Below are 18694 nucleotides of genomic sequence, written 5' to 3' on the forward strand. Positions count from 1 at the left end.
TTTCACAATATTTATTCAAGTCAAACTAAATGTAATGGTTACAAGTGCTTGTCAGGGTGGGAGTCCCCAGTTCTGGTTCAAACTTGATTATATGTCTGCTATTTCTGCAATTTTTTAGACACTTTTGAAAAATGTCTACCTACAGTATATAAAGACATGCCCAAAATAGGGACGCCAGGTTGAAAGTAGTTTTCATCCGTCATTGAGTGTGAGATGTTTGTGTATGAATAATGAAGAGCAGTAGAGTGGAGTATTACACTTTTTCTTTGAAGAAGGCTAATGAAGTTACCCTGCACTTTTCAGCGAGCCAATTTGTCTGTATGCTCCGACCTTTCAGCAGCACTTCAACCCCTTAGCGATGCTTCAGCCATGCGCTGACAAGAATCGGCGTGACCACAGCACACGCCACTCCAGTCCAAACATTCATTTTCATACTGTAACGGAGTCGTTTAACGGTGCCTCAGAGAAATCTCTCTTGTTGCCACTCGTACAGTGCACTTACTGCCTTGTGTGTACGTTCCCCAGACGATTGTACAGCTCTACGCTAACTGCTCGAGTCAATATTGATACAGGCAGATGAAGGCCTGTAGGGACCACTTGAGGGCCACCGCTGAAACTTATTTTCACAAGATTATTTTCACCTGTGTGTGTGTTCTCAGGGTATCTGATATGAAAAACAAAGCTCCAACAAGAAAGGGGAATCAGTCTATACGTGAGGCTCTTGTTGCCATCATATTTTAAGACTGTCAAACTGATTGCAGCCTGGAATTATAAAACGTCTTCCTCTTTGCCATGGTGTCAAGGGATATCAAAATCATAAACGTGTCAAAATTTTAGTTCAAATTGTCTCTCCCCTCCCTGGGAACGCGGGGTTAATAGTGTTGGGTGATACATCACTGACAGCCGGAATTCTCTCAACTATAGCTGTGAACTGTACTCCAGAATGCTTTGTGGGGTGTGGAAGTGTGAGATTTTGCACTCCCCAGTGCTGCTATCAGATAATGACAGTAATGAAGATAATGGCTGCTTATTACTTACAACGTGCTGATTGATTTATGGCAGTTGCCGATTCTGTATTGAAGAGAGATGGAAGTGAGGTCATAAGGCGTATAAAATGGAGGGAAATGCCAGCCCGACAACAATCTTCAAATAAACACGTAGGGTCAGTGGGGTCGATTTAGGACTTCTATTTTACTTACTTCTATATTACTAATCTAATTACAGTATTATGATCTGGGGGTGTGTAGTATGTCATATTGCAATTTTGGGCATGTTAAGAAGCGCTTTTGACACCCCGCGGAGTGCGCAAAACGGCCTTGAATTAGTCATGGGTGTGTTTAAGGCGTGTTTGAGACGTACCCAATCAACATGTCCGTACTATTCTCTTTACCAGTCAGCTGATGTCACATACGGAATGCGCACTTTGGGGATCGTGGTATGACATTTCTTCAGGCTGGCACCATAGAAGACATGACATGCCTTTGTCACATTTGGGTTAATTATTCCTATTGCACTGCATGCTGTCACCTTTATGCCTCAAAAGAACAGACCCACCTTTCAGATCGGAATGGAATTGCGAGTAGATAGCAGCATATTGGCAAATTGGCAATCCATGCGTAATTAATTAATTCGATAACGATAGAACCATGTACCATACAGCGAATGAAAGCAAGATTCCTAAGGAATATGGAGATTTTTACATTTAATAAAACGGTTGAGAAATGAGAGAACCATGAGTGTTTATAGGCTAATATCAACGTTTTTTTATGAAAGACCAAACGGGCTGTGAACTTGAAGAGCTCAATCACCATCCCGACACGGAAGAAATATAGCCTAGTGCATGCATGTATATGCACTGTTGCACTTGCACACAGTAGCCTACACACACTCTTTATTTGTTTCTATTGAAAAACACCAGTAAAATAACGTTTATTATATTTTATTTCATTTAAGTCACGACGAAGGAATGAGTTGAATGCGTGCTGCGTAATGCTGTGGCCCCAATGGTATGGTCTTCGCTGAGTTCGCTCGTAGCATTTTATTGAAGAAGACTTGAATCGGGTGTGATACAGCATATGAAAGCACATTTCCCACGGATTATGGAGATGTTTTTATTTATTTTTAAGGTTGAGAAATGAAAGAATTATGGCCGTTTCTAATCTCAACATTTTTTTTTAAAGACGCAAAACTGCCATGTCTCATAGAAACAAGTAAATAGGTCTATAAAAATAAGCGCATATAACAGGGGTCTGTAACCTATTTTAAATGAAGTGCCATGTTTTTATTTTCTAAATAGTGAGTCTGCCATATCCAGATTAATTTGAATGACACCACATTAAAATAAAAAAACATATTTTGATTGTCCACAAATATAAAGTTCTTCCTTCTTTTTAAATATGTTCTTGCACATTGTTATAATGATCATTATATATCCCCCTGCAGTCAGAGTTCATAGTTTTAATGAATGAATGTGATGCATTGTGAGCTGGTATAGATCTGCTATTTTCAAAAGTAATCTTTTTATTTAATTTTTGGATTAGCTGTCCTTAGTTGGGCAAATGCATTCATCTGGGGATCATTGACATCGGAATGTGCTGTGTGAGGATCACTGGTTTAAACAACATTAGGAGAAAAGCCCAAATAACCACTTTAGAAACAAGAAAAACAACCACACAGAAAGCAACTTTACAGAAAAATAAGCCGCTTATAATAAACAGACATGGCAACACTCTACCAGCCTCCCAGAGCCGCTCAAGTGTCAAATCAAACAGTGCTTTTTGCGTTTATGAGGTGGTCAGACCCACGTCTAATCGTTATGCGCTGAGTGTCTTTAGGTCAAGGGGCTTAATAGCAAATTGCGCAAAGCGAAAATAATTAACATATGGACACTCCCACAATGCTAAAATATTCAGGCCATAATGTGTGTGCGTTCAACACGGGTCAGTGCGTTCAACACGGGCCGATATGCCTTTCATAATACGAATGTGCGCAGAGCGAGGCCAATTTATGTATTTCCATTGGTAAAACGCACCTTCAAAATCTACCCAAGTGTGTGTTACAGGACAAGTAACCTGCTGTAGTGTAGTATATTCTCATGTTTCATACTTTCATTTAGCCTCTCTGAAGTCAGTTAAACCTGTAATCCAGAATACAACATATTTTAACCAATCCGTATGGTAGTATGTTAATGCAATATAACTAGTACATCTGCAATGGATACTACTACTACTCCTCTTCCATTGAGACCTTTGGACCATGGTGTCAGGTACAATCTCATAAACGGGGATTGCCTCTTGAATGAGTAGTACTGTAGATGTTTGGTCTCCCATGAGAGACAGCTGCCTATAAATTAGACGATATGAAAATAATTAACTTTCATGCCATGCCATGAAAAGCATGTGCAGAATTATACATTTCTAGATTTAGTGTCGGCCATCTGCTGGTCAGCAAGTAGTACTTCCCGGAGCTCATAAGCCCAGTATATCCCCTGAACAAGGCCGGATTGCCCCTTAAATGAGCGGTAAAAAGGTCTGGAAAATGGGCAGGGTTAAGTTACACAGTAACCTTATCCATTTGTAACATTGTGTGAGTTAAATGCATGCTGAGGATTCTGCTGTCCATCTAATTGTCAAGGAGATGGACTCCTCGGATCACAGTCCAGCAGGCCTGAAGCAACAACGAGGGCATATCTCTGATCCTCGGTCAGATACCACACAGACAGTACAGTCTCAAGTGTTCTGGTAAAAAACAAACTCGAGGCCGTCCTCTATCCATCTCTTTGCTGGATGTGCAAAACACTCTGGATAGTGTTTAGACAGGCCGACCGAACAAAGACCGTGTTGTTGTGATATGGGAGCCTCCGCGGTACGCAATTGGAGGGCTCCTGAGGGCATGTTGACTGGATCACATGCGCAAGTCAGAACAGACGCAAGTACAAGTACCCCAAACCGACCCCTTGCCTTTAACCCCTCTGTGAATATGGCTATTATATTACTTACAGTGTTTTTGATGTGGACGTTTTTACCGATGGACGTTTGGGGGGGGGGGGGGGGGGGGCAATGTCAGTGGCGCCAGTTTATCAAACCTGACAATGGTTACTGGCGTACAGGAGCTCTCTGTTACTGTAAAGAATCCTTTTTACGAGCCTAAAGGTCCCTACACACCGGGAGCGCTTATTCTTGTGTGTGATTAATTTGCAGTAATTTAAAACTGTTGTTTGTGTTATGGGTAGAGCGCATGCACACCGCACGCTATTTAAGTTCTGTTTTTTTTCGGCCTGGAGGCATCAGCATGAAATAATCAGGTTTCTTTTTCTTAAAGTTTATTTGCTTCTGGTGTATCTTTATGACCTTTTATGAGGGCTCAGTGTGTATGTAAAAGTACTGACTAGGAAATGCAGAAGTAAAATTACTGCTGCTGAAGCGAAAACATTCTGAAACTGATGGCCGGTTAAGACTGATATGAGGTTATGGGAATTACGTGGCCGGTTAAGACTGAGTTTAGGGTTAGGGTTAGAATTAGGGTTAGATTTTGCCGTTATGTTCGTACAACGTGACCAACGCCACGTCGGACAATGGCTGACAACGGAGATTAAATCATCTGATAACATCAGAAGCCGCTATTGCAGCTGGCAGGATGTGAAGGAACTGTGGAGGAACTGTTTCTATGACATACAGTTCAACTTTTCTCAATCGCGGCACCCCCTATAGGCTGAAGAGAATGGGCTTACACGAAGAGAGATCCTCAACTTGATAAATGGCATTTTCTGTAAGAAACAGACCCCATCAACAGATCTTTGCAGCCAGTTACGGAATATCAAAACCCTGTTTGCTGGTCATTGTCACATGACTCACATGTGTAGCATAGGATAGGATAAGATCTACACCAAATTTGAATCACACATGAGGGGCGATTCAAATTTGGGGTAGTATTACTAAATACTAATAGACTCCTAGGACTATCTTAGCAAATCGGACTGGAATATGAAAAATCTGAATAATACTTCTCCAGAGATAATGTGTACCGATGTGTGTATGTTTTGGCCGTGGCCTATATGGGTACTGGGTAGTTGCATCATGATCCAAGGAATCCAGGGGAAAACATAACCTACGGTACTAAGTTGCCAGCCGGCCAAGCCTGTGAGAGATAATAATACCCAATGATCATTATTTGGAGGAAATAGGACCGTGGCACGGCCACTTCCAGAGTTAAGAGTATATAGTGTATCTGAGTAGCAGATTTCTGTCCGGTTATTTAGTGCTATTGACATCCAATACAGTATAATTGAGCGCACCCAACATCAATGAGAGTAATTGAGCAGGAAACAGGATGGTTGGGTTTGGAAACCGTTTCCGATGATTTGTGATTTCTATATAATTTCTCAAAAAAATATATCTGCCTGGATTTCTGTTGAATTAGCTGTGCAGCTTCAGCTTCGTGCACCCCAGAAGATGAATAACACATATCTCGGTGACCCCATACCCTTTCATTTAGATGAATAACACATATCTCGGTGACCCCATACCCTTTCATCTATCCCAAAACATAATGGCCACCTTTCTTTCTTTCTTTCTTTCTTTTTGTCTGTGCGCAACACAGACACCGACGGCGACATATGGACGGCGTCACCCATTCGTCCCGTTTTTTTGACGCCTTCCAAACGCAATGCGACACAACGCACTCAGTGGAGCCCCAGCCTAATACGATGTCTCTGTCACTCCATCTCATTCCCACTGTCCCTATTTTCTTGCTCTTCTCCCTTCGTGCACAGCAATGTACGAGCGTGCACACACACACACACACACACACGCACACACACACACACACACACACACACACACACACACACACACACACACACACACACACACACACACACACACACACACACACACACACACACACACACACACACACACACACACACACAGACACACACACACACACACACACACACACACACACACACACACACAGACACATGTACACACTGATAGAGTGAGCAAGGAAGAAAACTCATGCAAAACAACCACCACCACCAACACACACACACACACACACACACACACACACACACACACACACCCAGTGGTCATGTGAGAGGTTTTTCATTCGAGCAGAAGTGGAGTTTTGTGTTATGACCACCATGACACCCTGAACTGATTTGTATGGACTGAGACACAAGCAATGCTCTGTTTAAAACGATGAGCGGGGAAAGATGTTCCCTCTTCATGTAGGCCTACAGACATTTACAAAAAAAGACGAATTATTACATATTGTACATTTTAGGGCTGGGCCATTTACCAAACATATACGGACATATAGAACCACTAACGACTTAATGTTTCACATGTCTTGTTATTGTGGCGTACAAAAATAGCCGTTCTATAAACTCACAACTTATCGTGTGGCAATTTCACATTTTTATAATCTAACAATTCATTCATCGTAATCGAAGTTTGAGATCATCGTGATATTGATTTGAAGAGCCCTAATGTACAGTACATTGCACTTTTTGTGGTGAGAGATTTGTTTTAGTGGAATATCACTGGGTTTTAGTTTGGATACGCCCTAGGACACTTCACGCTATATTTGTGAAGAACATACAAATTCTCTGTTCCAGCGCCCCATTCCCGATATAATACAGATATAGAACAACAAGATGTGCCTGACACCACCCAGGGTGATGTTCTGCCAGCAAGGGGACATTTTCAGAGCACATAAAGTAGCACAGCTAACACTCCTCAATTCTTTTAGTCCAGGCAAACATTATGTGTGCTCTAAAAATCAACAGCTCAGGGCCATGACACCACACCATTAGTCTCGCTTCTCCGGTTTCTTGCGTGTCCTGCGGAGATAGTATCTCCTTCGTTCCTATACTTCTTATTTGGGGGGACTATGCTATGTATGAGAATCCTTGTGACTTGTGAAGGTTGTTCCTCTAACAAATGGGACTCTCTGAGGCGACACTAATTGCCTCAGCTCTTAGCTTTCTGTGTTTCTCCTTTGGGCTCACAAAGTCTCACATTATGGATATTCCACAACAACAATTACAGCAGCTTGTGTGTTTCTATATATATATATCTGATACCAAGCCCCCCTCCCCAATTCTATACATTCCCTGTTGAACATCCCCCACTAAAGGCCCTTTAGCATATTGCAGAAGGTTTAACTTTAGATCAACAGATCAATTAACCACCAGCATTATTTATTTAATACTTTGTCGCACAACTGTGTAAAAAGTAGTGAAATTATAGGGCTCTACAAGCTCACAAACGCGTACAGTTTATAGATTGTCTATTTTCAGTATCGGTATTATTTGATCATGTTGTTGTAAATTATTATAGTAATTGATATATTTTTAGTTTGATAGTTGATAGTTTGATTAACTCTTCAAGATTATTGATCAGCTGGACACCCACAAGTGGATATGATGCCAAAATAAGATTCTTACCGTTTCACAATACATGATAAAAAATAAAAAAAAACAAGAAATACAAGCTCTAGTAGCGCCCGTTTTGGTTTGTTTCTGACGTTCTTTTGTTGGTTCACTTACTGTGTTTTGTTATGGCTTTCCTGTAGCTCCAGTTAGCTCATAACATTAGCTGCTGTTGCCACTCGCTCTGCGTTGCGGTGTTCAGAGTATGGGTTTTTATGCCGCTCAGACTCCCATTGGCTTAGGAGGCAGCTGAGTAAGGTCGCTAGGAGGCAGATGCAAATGTAGGCCAGGCTGCTTTGCACCTGCCACCTGGCATAAATCTTACACAGTAAAGGGAATTCATCGAGAGGTAAACATCAATGGGTGATAATGAATGGTTGTCTTGCATGAGTTAATGGTTTAAGCCAAGGTATGTAATTGGAGATCTGGTTACGGTGTGCAAGCCATCTGAGCCCTCTAAGCTCACAACACGTTACAGTGTGACCTGTGAGCTTGTAGATCTGTTTTCGGTTCATGATACACTGGTGCATAACTGAGTAGATTTAGCTGAGGCCTGAGTGGTCTGTGGGCGCATGCCTTTGAATAAGGTGTGGTTCTTCCAAAATGTGATTTATTATATGATAGGAATGTAATGTATCCCATGGGGGAAGTTCAGTGTCAGCTTCAACCAGCTGATAGCTGCTCAGGTGGTCTTATTGAGCAGTAATAATAATAATAATAACCAGTAAGACACCCTAAAGGGCGAGAAGTGACCTCACCCCAAAGGGCGTTGTTGCTTGCTTCTGGGCGAGCGCTGGCGCTTTGGCATGGGGGGGTCATCAACATATGGAATGAATTCTGTACTGTCCATATATGGAGCGTGTCTTGAGTGTACAGGGTTTGATGAGGTCAGATCTGGAATGTCAGAACAGGTAGATCTGGTGGGGAAGATCAACATATGGAATGTCAGAAGTTCAGAACAGTTCAGCTCCATATATGGGGATCTAAGGGTTTGAGTTGCTGGCCGGCTCTATATGCAGATCTAGGTGATGATCCAGTCTTCTCCATGTATGGTTATACAGGGTTAGATGAGGTCAGTGTCATGATCTTCATATATGGAGATGGCCATATATGGTGGTGTGATGTCACGAGGCGTGACCATATATGGAGGCATGATGTCATGAGGCGTGACCATATATGGAGGCATGATGTCACGAGGCGTGATGATATATGGAGGTGTGATGTCACGAGGCGTGACCATACATGGAGGTGTGACGCGGCACATGGAAATGCAGGTTTTCATAAGGATGATAATAATAAAAATAACTTTACTTTTTACTTTTCAAAACATGAGGTACAAAGTGTTGAACAGCAGTTGGAGCATAAAATATATAAGTAAGTGTTAGGTAAGTTAATTACAAGCAATATGACACATTTTAGTAAACTAAAAGGAGACCAAGAGAACATGCAGGAAATTAAAGTAATGTTTTCACACACAGTATATTGCACAATACATTAATCCAAGCTGGAAAATGGGTGGGCTGTGAATTCACTCTTTTCAAGTGGGCCCCCTCTGATCCAGAAAAGGTTGGGAACCATTGCTCTAGAGAGACATTTAGTGTTTCACCGGCCGTGTGGGTAAAATGCTGAGGAGCTCTACATAGATGTATTTCCCGCTACTTCCAGTGATCAATGGATATATCGTCATCGTGTCTGTCATCGTGTCCGTCAAACGGCTGGTCCGGATTGTATAGGGGACCATGAGCACTGAGCAGGCAGTCTCTCCCAGAAGCAGTAACCCGTAACTAAGTACTGTGCTTTAAGTACATTTTGATACCTGCAATACTTACTTTTACTTTTATTCAAGGACATTTTGAATTCCGGACTTCTACTAGTAACAGAGTATTTCTATATTGCAGTATTGATACTTTTACTTAAGTAACAAATGTGAGTATTTTTCCACCACTGGAGTCTAACCAGAAGGCAGTCTCTACCCAGAAGTCATTTTTAGTGTCCAGTATCTGTCTGTGTGACCTGTTGTGTGAAGTGTTGTCTAAAATGAGGGTGGTACACTGGACCAGTGGTTCCCAAACCTTTTAGCCTGTGACCCAAAAGAGAAATTTGCGCGGGACCCAAACTATTGAACAAGTTGCACTGGTCATAACAAAAACCAGGTGAGAAACAGTTGTTGGACACTAGAGTTTAATTCACACCTTCACAACCTTCATAAGACAACCCCGGATCTACCAAATTATTTCACGGACTGTCAGTCATCTGTTCCAACTGTTGATTGTAGAGTGAGTTTGAGGACGGATGAAGAGGTGCTTACCTTGTTATAAATGTTTCTTCCCTCTATTTGTTTGACTGTCAGCTATTTCTGTCTGACTGTTCGTGTCTGTACAGAACTCTTTTCTCTCTTCCTGTTTTAATTAGGCATTTTGTATATGACATAACTTCAGAATATCTTTGACAATGATAATGAGTAATTAAGTGAAGAATAATGACAGGTAGTGTAAATGTTCCAAATACAATACATAATAAAAAAGATACATACATGTGATGAACAAAAAAAAACAGTTAAACAGTGACAAATGTGAACAGACAAACAAAACAAAGACAACAGGACAGACACTCTTGCTCGCAAACTTTCCCAACACGTTGTTGTAAATCAACTGAATTACTTTTTTTTTTTTTAATGAGAAAGAAAAAACACACTTTTCCTTTCCAATTTTCGATTATGTTATCTATTGTGTAGGAGGGGTTAGCGTGCACCTATTGAAATAGTCAATGAAGGGTTGCCATGTCTGGTCAAATCTATCTTCACTCCCTCTTTTCCAATTGCAAATAGTGCATAACATCTTTCATAAGTGTAGTGTGAGTCGGAACCTGTGTTTGCTTCCAATTCAACAGTATCAATCTGCGAGCCAGTAGAGTCACATATTTTACCATGTTATATTGGAAAGTAGACAGTTTGACCCCGGGCCCTCTGACTCCTAGAACTGCTGTCAGTGGATCCGGGTCAAAAGGTCTTCCAACGCCCAGGCCGTAGCGTAACGGTCTGGGCACCGGACTGGTGATCCAGTCGCGGTGTGCCGCGGGTTCGACTCCCGGACCCGACACGGCCTTTACCGCATGTCATCCCCCCATCTCTCTCCCGTTTCCTGTCAGCCTACTTTCTGTCCCTTAAAAAATCAATAAAAAAGGCGTAAGCCGCAAAAAAATATCTTAAAAAAAAAAAAAAGGTCTTCCAACAATGTCTGACAGTGATTTAAATATACTTTGCCAATATGATGTTAGTTTAGTGCAGTGCCAGAACATTATGAGCTATAGAGTGGCCGGCGACTGGCCACATCTGTCGCAGGCTGGATTCACATTTGGATACATTCTGTTTTTCCTTTGACAAAGGTAACCTGTGTAATATTTTAAATTGTAGAAGACTGTCTGTACAGAACTTTTTATCCAACTTTGGCGCCAGGCCGAAAGGCCGATGTTTTGCACTCTGCTGTCCGTCTGTGTGTCCGTCTGTGATCAGCTAATCCCAGCACAATTTTTGCACACACATTCCCACTATAGGTCAAGGAAGAAATGCCACTTGAATATTTACAAATCATCCTCATAGTGGCACTATAACAGGCCGCATGAATCTCATTTGTGTCCGAGCATAGGCATGGCTGAGGCATGGTTGGTAACGCCCCACCTGCCTGTGATTGGCCTATCGACATTGCCCGTCTTGACTGTCCTCCGAGACGCGAGGTTACTCTGTGGTGAGATTGAGAAATAAATACTACAAGTCGAATGACAGCTTGGCACGCGTGACAGAATGCAGCCTTGTAACTAACTTGTATGTTTAATTTTTGTAGAAGATATGCTTTGATTGAATAATTCATTGAACATATGCACTCCGTAATATGATTTGAGTGTGTTCTAAATAAAGTGTTACTGTTGATTATCGTGTAATAATCTAATTATAGTTAACTAATACTATTACACAAAAAATTATAAAGATGAAGGGAAAATAGACCTTTTTATAGTACAATAATGTTTCAAGTTTACACATACAAACAAATTACACAATAATCAACACAAACACTTTATTTTAGAATACACACAAATCAAATCATATTACGGAGTGCATGTTCAATCAATTGTTCCATCAAAGCAAACGGTATATAAACAATATTACTTTGCCTCTTCTACAAAAATAAAAGTTACAAGTTATATTTCTCTTGTATCATACCATACTTTCCCACCACGGAGAGTAAATTCGCATCTGACTATCTGGCATTATACCCTCCTCGGAGGACAGTCAAGACGGGCAGTGTCGGTAGGCTAATCACAGGCAGGCGGGGCGTTACCATGCCTATGCTTGGACGCAAACGAGATTCACACTAACAGGCCGATTTGTGTTATTACCTAACTGCACCGATCTGTGTAAAACTTTTTGTTGTGCACTCCCTAGAGGCCAAGGAAAAATCATTGCCCTGCATTTTTAACATCTACCTTTTATAGGGCCACCAGGAGGCAGACTTATATAAAACATTAGTCATTCAGATTCAGACACATGATCTCTATCTCTAGTCATGTGATCAAGATAGATTTTGATTTTTCATATTCCATCCTGATTCACATCTAAAGTTTGCAGGAGTGGCCTGTTTTTCGCACACAATCGCACTACGTTGAGAAACAATAAAACTTTTAACATTGGCCTTTTGTAGCACCACCATGAGGCAGAATTTTGCAAAACATTTGATTTGATATTACTCCTACAAATTCTGTCCAAACATCGCGCAAATCAGTACACATTTCAGATCCTTGCAGACTGGACGCGTTTTTCGGAAAACCGGTGGAAAAACGCTGCTAAAAATCAAGTGATCAAGACATTTCTGTCCCACAATAACCTTCCTGACCTGGCGGAGACCTGTGCTCCGAGTACTTTTTCTAGTTTGTAATATTGTTAAAGATATTGGCAGCCAGTGCAGTGATGATAAAATGGGATAAATGTGGTCACATTTCTTGGAGACAGTTAAAAGCTGGGCTGCAGTGTTCCTGACGCACAACAGTTTTGATGGTTGGAGCAATTTAAATATTGTAACGTGTGGGTTGGATTCATGAAATACATGCTATGGTTAAGACATGGTCCAATGATGTCCGGCGATGAGCCAAACAGAACTTGGCAGTATGTGTAATAATCTATCTACTGTAGTTGACCAATCAGTAAGAAGGACAAACCGATATGATTTATTCTGTGCATCATGACGCACAACAGTTTTGTTGGATACAAGCTTTAACCATTGTCATGTGTTGGTTATAATGCACGGTAAACAAGTTTTCCAGCTCTTGAGGGAAATGAAACTGATATAAAGTTGGTTTGTGTGATTCTGGGAATGCCTCTGCCAACTAAAGTGTGTGTAAAATAGCAGTGGACGTCTCGTTATATGCCGGTAGTCGTGGGTAGAGTCTGGCAATTGGAAGATAGCCGGTTCGACACCCCGGCTCACCCAGTGTCAGTGTATGTGTTAAAGCACTGGTTCCCAAAGTGGGGTCCAGGGACCCCCAGGGGTCCTTGAGCGAGTTCCAGGGGGTACCCAGCTATACATGATAGTTTGGAACCAAATGGACCCTTATGGTATGTCATGCAGCAGCCAGAGTTTTAACTAGAACTAAGATGAGAGAACATATTACTCCAGTTTTGGCATCACTGCACTGGCTTCCGGTTGTTTTTATGATTGATTTTAAAATTATTTTACTTGTCTATAAAGCTCTCAATGGTCTCGCACCTTCCTACCTACATGACTGCCTGCCTAAATATGTCCCAAACCGCCCCCTAAGGTCTTCCACTGCTGGCCTGCTAGCTTTGCCTAAATAAATGGCAACTAAAAAATACGGGGAAGCAGCTTTTTGCTTCTACGGGCCGTCGGCATGGAACAAGCTCCCACTGTACCTTCGTCAGGCAGCCTCTGTAGACATTTTTAAAGCACAGCTCAAGCCACACTTCTACAACATTGCTTTTAATTGATATTTTATTTTTTGTTATTCATGTCCTCACTCCTCACTGTATTGCATTACTGCTTGTTTTTTAATGTCGTTGCCTTGCTTTTCTTTTTTTTCTCCATTGCTCTGTAAAGCACTTTGAGCTGCATTTCATGTCATGAAAGGTGCTATACAAATAAAGTTTTATTATTATTATTATTATATTATTATTATGTATATACAAGTTAAATTAATATTGATTTTACATTATCAACTGGAGTCCCTCAGGTAGAAATGGCATTAAAAGAGGGTCCATATAGCCTAATGGCAATGCTTGTCAAACTGGGGGTCCTCGAAATTAAACGGGTTGGGGGTCCGCGGGCTAATAAGTGTCCATTTGGGGGTCCTTGACACGAAAAAGTTTGGGAATCACTGTGTTAAAGTATCCCAGATCAAGACAATAACCCCTGCAAGTGCAAGAATAATAAAGACATTTGCATAAAACAAGCATTATGTTATATGAATGAAACACTTGAAAACTATACCCATTTTTAATAAAAATACTGACGACTATGGAAAAATCATGTAAATAATTCCCCCCCCAGCTCAGCAGCTCAGCAGGTATAGTCAACCTGCGCTTGTAAAATGAAGTTGACTAATGAGTCACAGATATTTCAGCCTGGCGTGCATTCCATTGGTTTGAGTGCTATCCTGAAGAGACCCCACATTTTTACCCTGTATTATTCTATTCATTCATTCTATTGTATGGTGAAATGTTTACACAACAGGGTCTGTGAGCCTGTACACTACACATGCCATTCTCATTTGTAATTTGCATTTAGGAATTATTGTGAAGTAGGCCTGCCCAGATTAAGGTGTATGTAAACACACGTGGATGTGGGTGATAAAATCCACCTGCACTTCTGACCCACCTGACCTGAAACTGTTGTTTTAATCTCTCACTCACATGCACACACATGCACGCACACACATTCATTTTCAATGTGGGCAGTGCCAGTAGGCTACCATTGACCATTTTCATTAATGAAAACCCTGGTTAATTTGAAATGGCATTTAATTCCTTGAAGTGTCACAATGGCCATGCAGAGATTGCAGCATACTGTATATTTATATAATGTGTCTGATTGTCTAAAAGATATAGTGCATGTTATCAGATGACTATCATTACTTATTATAGCATGACATTTGCTGTTGATGAGATAATTAGGCTCTCGCAGCATGCATGTGCCACTGCAGCAATATGTTTATCTTTCAGCTTGACTCGGCTATCCTAAACCCATAATTAAACTTTAAATTTACGAGCAACAACACAGCAACTGTTCATAATTATTCTATCTTCGATTCTCACTGTTCAGTTTTCAATTTAAAAAGTGGCCGGAAAGTCAATTGTGGCTTGACGAGGATAATTGCTGACTGAGATGACGCAATCGTGGTGCGCTCCCAGGCGCACTGCCCTCTCTAAGAAGCCAATTTGGTGAGCTTATAATAGGCTACTTCACCGAAAATAGATCTACAAGCTCAAGAAAGATCCATTATTAGGTTTTTCGGTCGAAGATTTTCCCCTGGCGGGCGAACTCCGACAGAACATTATGTTGTTGGTTTATATTGGAGGAGAGATCAGGAGCATCATCATCATCATCATCGCTGTGCCTTTAAAGACTTGGGATGTAACGCAGCCCACAGAATACAGTCAGTCAACTTCACAACACTCAGAGAGGCACTTCATGGACCTCACGTGAATGAGAGAGGCACACGCGACACCATCACAGCCACACCGATGGAATTATAAACTATGGAATACCACTGGATACTGTTTACTGTTTTTCTACAGTTAACCTTCCATCCAGGTAAAGGCATTCATAATAAATAATAATAATATAAACACTTGCTGCGTCAGTAGCCTATACCAATATAGGCTTCTCGGAACTTGTTGCATGCTTTCAACTTTGTTTTAATAACCTGGAATGTAGGCTATAGACTTTTGATACCCGATCGAATGTATGCATGTAATTCGTTGCTTTGCAGACGTGTTGGGACATTAGTAATGTCTCTCTTGTCGTGTTTTCCTTGATTTAAAAAAAACCTATAGTTGGATTTTCAGCATGGCTGTCAATGCTAGTTTTAAGTAGGCTATATCGATGCATCATGTTTCGTTTAATTTCTACTTATTGCCCTATTATTATTATTTAGCCTTTAGCTTAATCTACAAACACATAGACAAACAGGCAAGCCAAAACCTTTAGCCATGCACCACTGTGAAACCTAATAGAGGAAACTGGATATTGGTGGACCGGGTGCCCAGTTGCGCTCCTCTCAATAATTCATTTTCATATGAAGGCAACTTCAGAGCATGCATATCTACGTGAAAAAAAATAAGTAACCAAACCCTGGCATAAAAAGAGGCAATTCATTAAAATATATTAATTACACTGCTTTGCGTGATCCGACAGCAATCCACACTCTCCTTTTGTTTTTATTTTACGGTCATCAACTCCTGCTGTTTTTCCTCGAGGTTCAGTTCAAAGATGCGCCGATAAGCCAACCGTCAGTATGGAAATACTTAGCGTTCCCTGGAAGCATGCAAATTAGCTCTGTTTTGGACTAAAGCCCAGCCAAACTATCTTAGATAGCATATACGATTTTCTTCGAAATGTTTTTAACATCAGCCTTTTAAGCTGGAATGACCAAAACATATACAGACTGCATGTATTTATGGCTGTCCATCAACAACAGTGTTAATGTTTTCACAATATCTTGTTTTAGTCTTTCAAATAACACACCATTTAATTGTAGCCAGGCTCTGTAGGCTTTAGATAGTTATTTGTCAATGTCCTACTATAGCCTGCAATTAAAAGCATGCATTTACTTTGTTTGCCTCATTTAGACGTATGGAATGAAAATACATTTTTAAGGAGAAATTAATAAAATCTAATCATAACCAATGAAGCGCCCCACATCCCCCCCGTTGCAAACCGTCCATGTGCCTAATTACTCCTTTGACGGCAGGTGGACAATATTCTCTATATTCGCAATGGTTTGCTGCAATTATGCGACACAATGCCTAATAGATATTGTGCCTAATTAAGGGAGGTTAATTGTTGATGTTTTGGAGGTTTCGACTGTTGACCAAAGTACGTAATTGGAGTGTCTTTCTCTAGGCTATGTACACAGGCTTACCTGTCACATGATGCAATGAGGCTCACGAAGTTTGCTGTAAGCCTGTTTATGTAGAGAGAGAGAGAGAGAGAGAGAGAGAGAGAGAGAGAGATCAGAGAGAGACATAATTTATAGGCCTAACTACTATTGACCTAGTGGCCTAGCAATATAGCCCTTATTAGAAAACAAATTCAGAATCAAATAGATATTGAGAAGTCTCCCCCATATTTTATTTTATTTGTTCTTGTCATATAGGCTATTAACTTTAAGGTAAAAATCCATACGTCCATAATTCAAAATTCAGTCCTACAGGCTACATATGATAACTTTAAAGGTGTATAGGCTATATTTTCAACATTATTATATAGCCTACTGTACTGTATGTGCCAAAGCAAGTCACACCCAGTTCAGATTTTATTCCCGATCAACATTGTCTTGATTTAAACATTATGTATTTGGGAAGTTTGGATCTCATTCAACCAAAGCGTAATTTGAACTTGTACACATGTCTCTGTCCAGCGAAGCTGCACTGATCATGCATGCTTTTTCCAACCACAAGTTGCTGATTTCACATGGAGAGTAAAATAATTTGGGTCTATATTCTTGTTAGTTAAATAAACACAGCAATTTGTTTGCACACGATTATGCACATTCACATCTTTGTCTGCCGAAATACTTCCAATGCACAAACACATCATGCTTTGACACAAGCATCATTAATTAACCACTTAAATCCTGTATACTTAGTCCCCCAGGGGTCTACTCTATATATTCTTGCCTTGGCCCCCTCCCATTTCCCTCCCAAATCCCTTTGATGAATAAAGCAGTAATTGGGGTTAAGTGCCTTGCCAAAGAGTCCCTTAGCAAGTGGTGGAGGAGGGTTATTGTTTGCCGTGTCCCACCTGGGGGCTCAGGTACAGCCAAACCCCTCCTAAGCCTCCAGGCTAATAGCTGCTACACCCAAGCCAACTGACAAAACATCCAGTTGGCTTGTTAAATATCCTTATATAAAACTGAGAAAACTCTGCCTGCATCCATTGTTATTGTTCCTCCGCAATGGGTTGGCCAGTCAATTCCAAATTGCATATGGGCATTGCATAACTGAATTTCCCCAAATGTAAGCAGATTATTAGCATTTTTGTCAAGTCTGTGCAGAGTTGTGGTGCGCGCATCCATGCAACGCTGCACGTAGGCCTACTGTAGGCGGGGTGCATGCACTGCACACATCCCCAGGTTTTGAAGTTTGAAATGCAAATCTTAAAAATTCCATGAATTCTCTGTCCACTTGGTGGCCAAGGTCAATTACGATCATGTGTCATCAAGTTTGCTTGTCACAGTAAAAATCATGTGGAGTCTATACTTACTGTACTTAAGACTCAAGTCTTGTTCAGGGTTGGCCTTCCTTTCTGCTGAATGCCTGAATTAAAATGGTCCTTGAACCACACACCATGCAGTTCATAATAGCATGTGGTCCAGGGGCCCCCAGGGGTCCCCAGCTAAATTAGTTAATACAGCACTTTACAAGCTCACAACATGCCATGAAGCACCGAATGCACCAAAGGCTCAACACTTTATAGAGGTTATGGATCGTCTGTTTTCGAAAATAATAATGATCTTGAAAATCTTTGAACAATTGTTTTCTTTTTTAAATAGGCTATCTTTTTGTGGCTTTCGCCTTTATTTCACATTTTTAAGAACACAAACCTCTTAAGTTTTCAGACTGTGGTCTGTGGCTAATACAGTACATATCACTTTGGGGGACCTTGACATGAAATGGTTTGAGAGCCACTGCATTAGAGGATTGAAAGTTGTTAAGTGTCAGTTTGGTGTTGCAAAGCTGGTTTCACTGCTCCTGCAAGACATTTCGTTGTCTTGAACCACTGACCAGGACGATTGGAATCTGAAGGGGCTCATGGAAGGAATGTTAGTTTTGGGTATTTTCTCAGTTGCCAAAGCATTCGGTGCTTCGTGTCTTTGAAGTGCGCATTAAATTATCCCATGGCCAAGATATATTGTTATTGTCCTTTCCAGATTCAATTCAGCTGCATAAAGTACAGCGCAGTGAAAATATTTTACTTATTAAAATCCCAGCAATAACTCAAGGCTTGTCATGGTTGAGGCCAGCTGTCA

The 18694-nt window shown here is 40.9% G+C and overlaps 1 protein-coding gene across 2 annotated transcripts in view; it reads left to right on the forward strand.

Moving 5' to 3' along the window:
- The first annotated feature begins 15112 nt into the window (after positions 1-15112).
- kita (KIT proto-oncogene, receptor tyrosine kinase a) overlaps positions 15113-18694 on the forward strand; it is a 39251-nt gene continuing 35669 nt past the window's right edge. For both annotated transcript variants that reach the window (XM_083768160.1, XM_083768161.1), the window contains exon 1: positions 15113-15255. In XM_083768160.1, coding sequence (XP_083624286.1) covers positions 15201-15255 — 55 coding nt within the window. In that variant the 5' untranslated portion in view covers positions 15113-15200. The remainder of the gene's footprint in view (positions 15256-18694) is intronic.

The sequence above is a fragment of the Protomyctophum parallelum genome, assembly GCF_964188405.1.
Source record: "Protomyctophum parallelum genome assembly, chromosome: 6".
Classification (NCBI taxonomy): domain Eukaryota; kingdom Metazoa; phylum Chordata; class Actinopteri; order Myctophiformes; family Myctophidae; genus Protomyctophum; species Protomyctophum parallelum.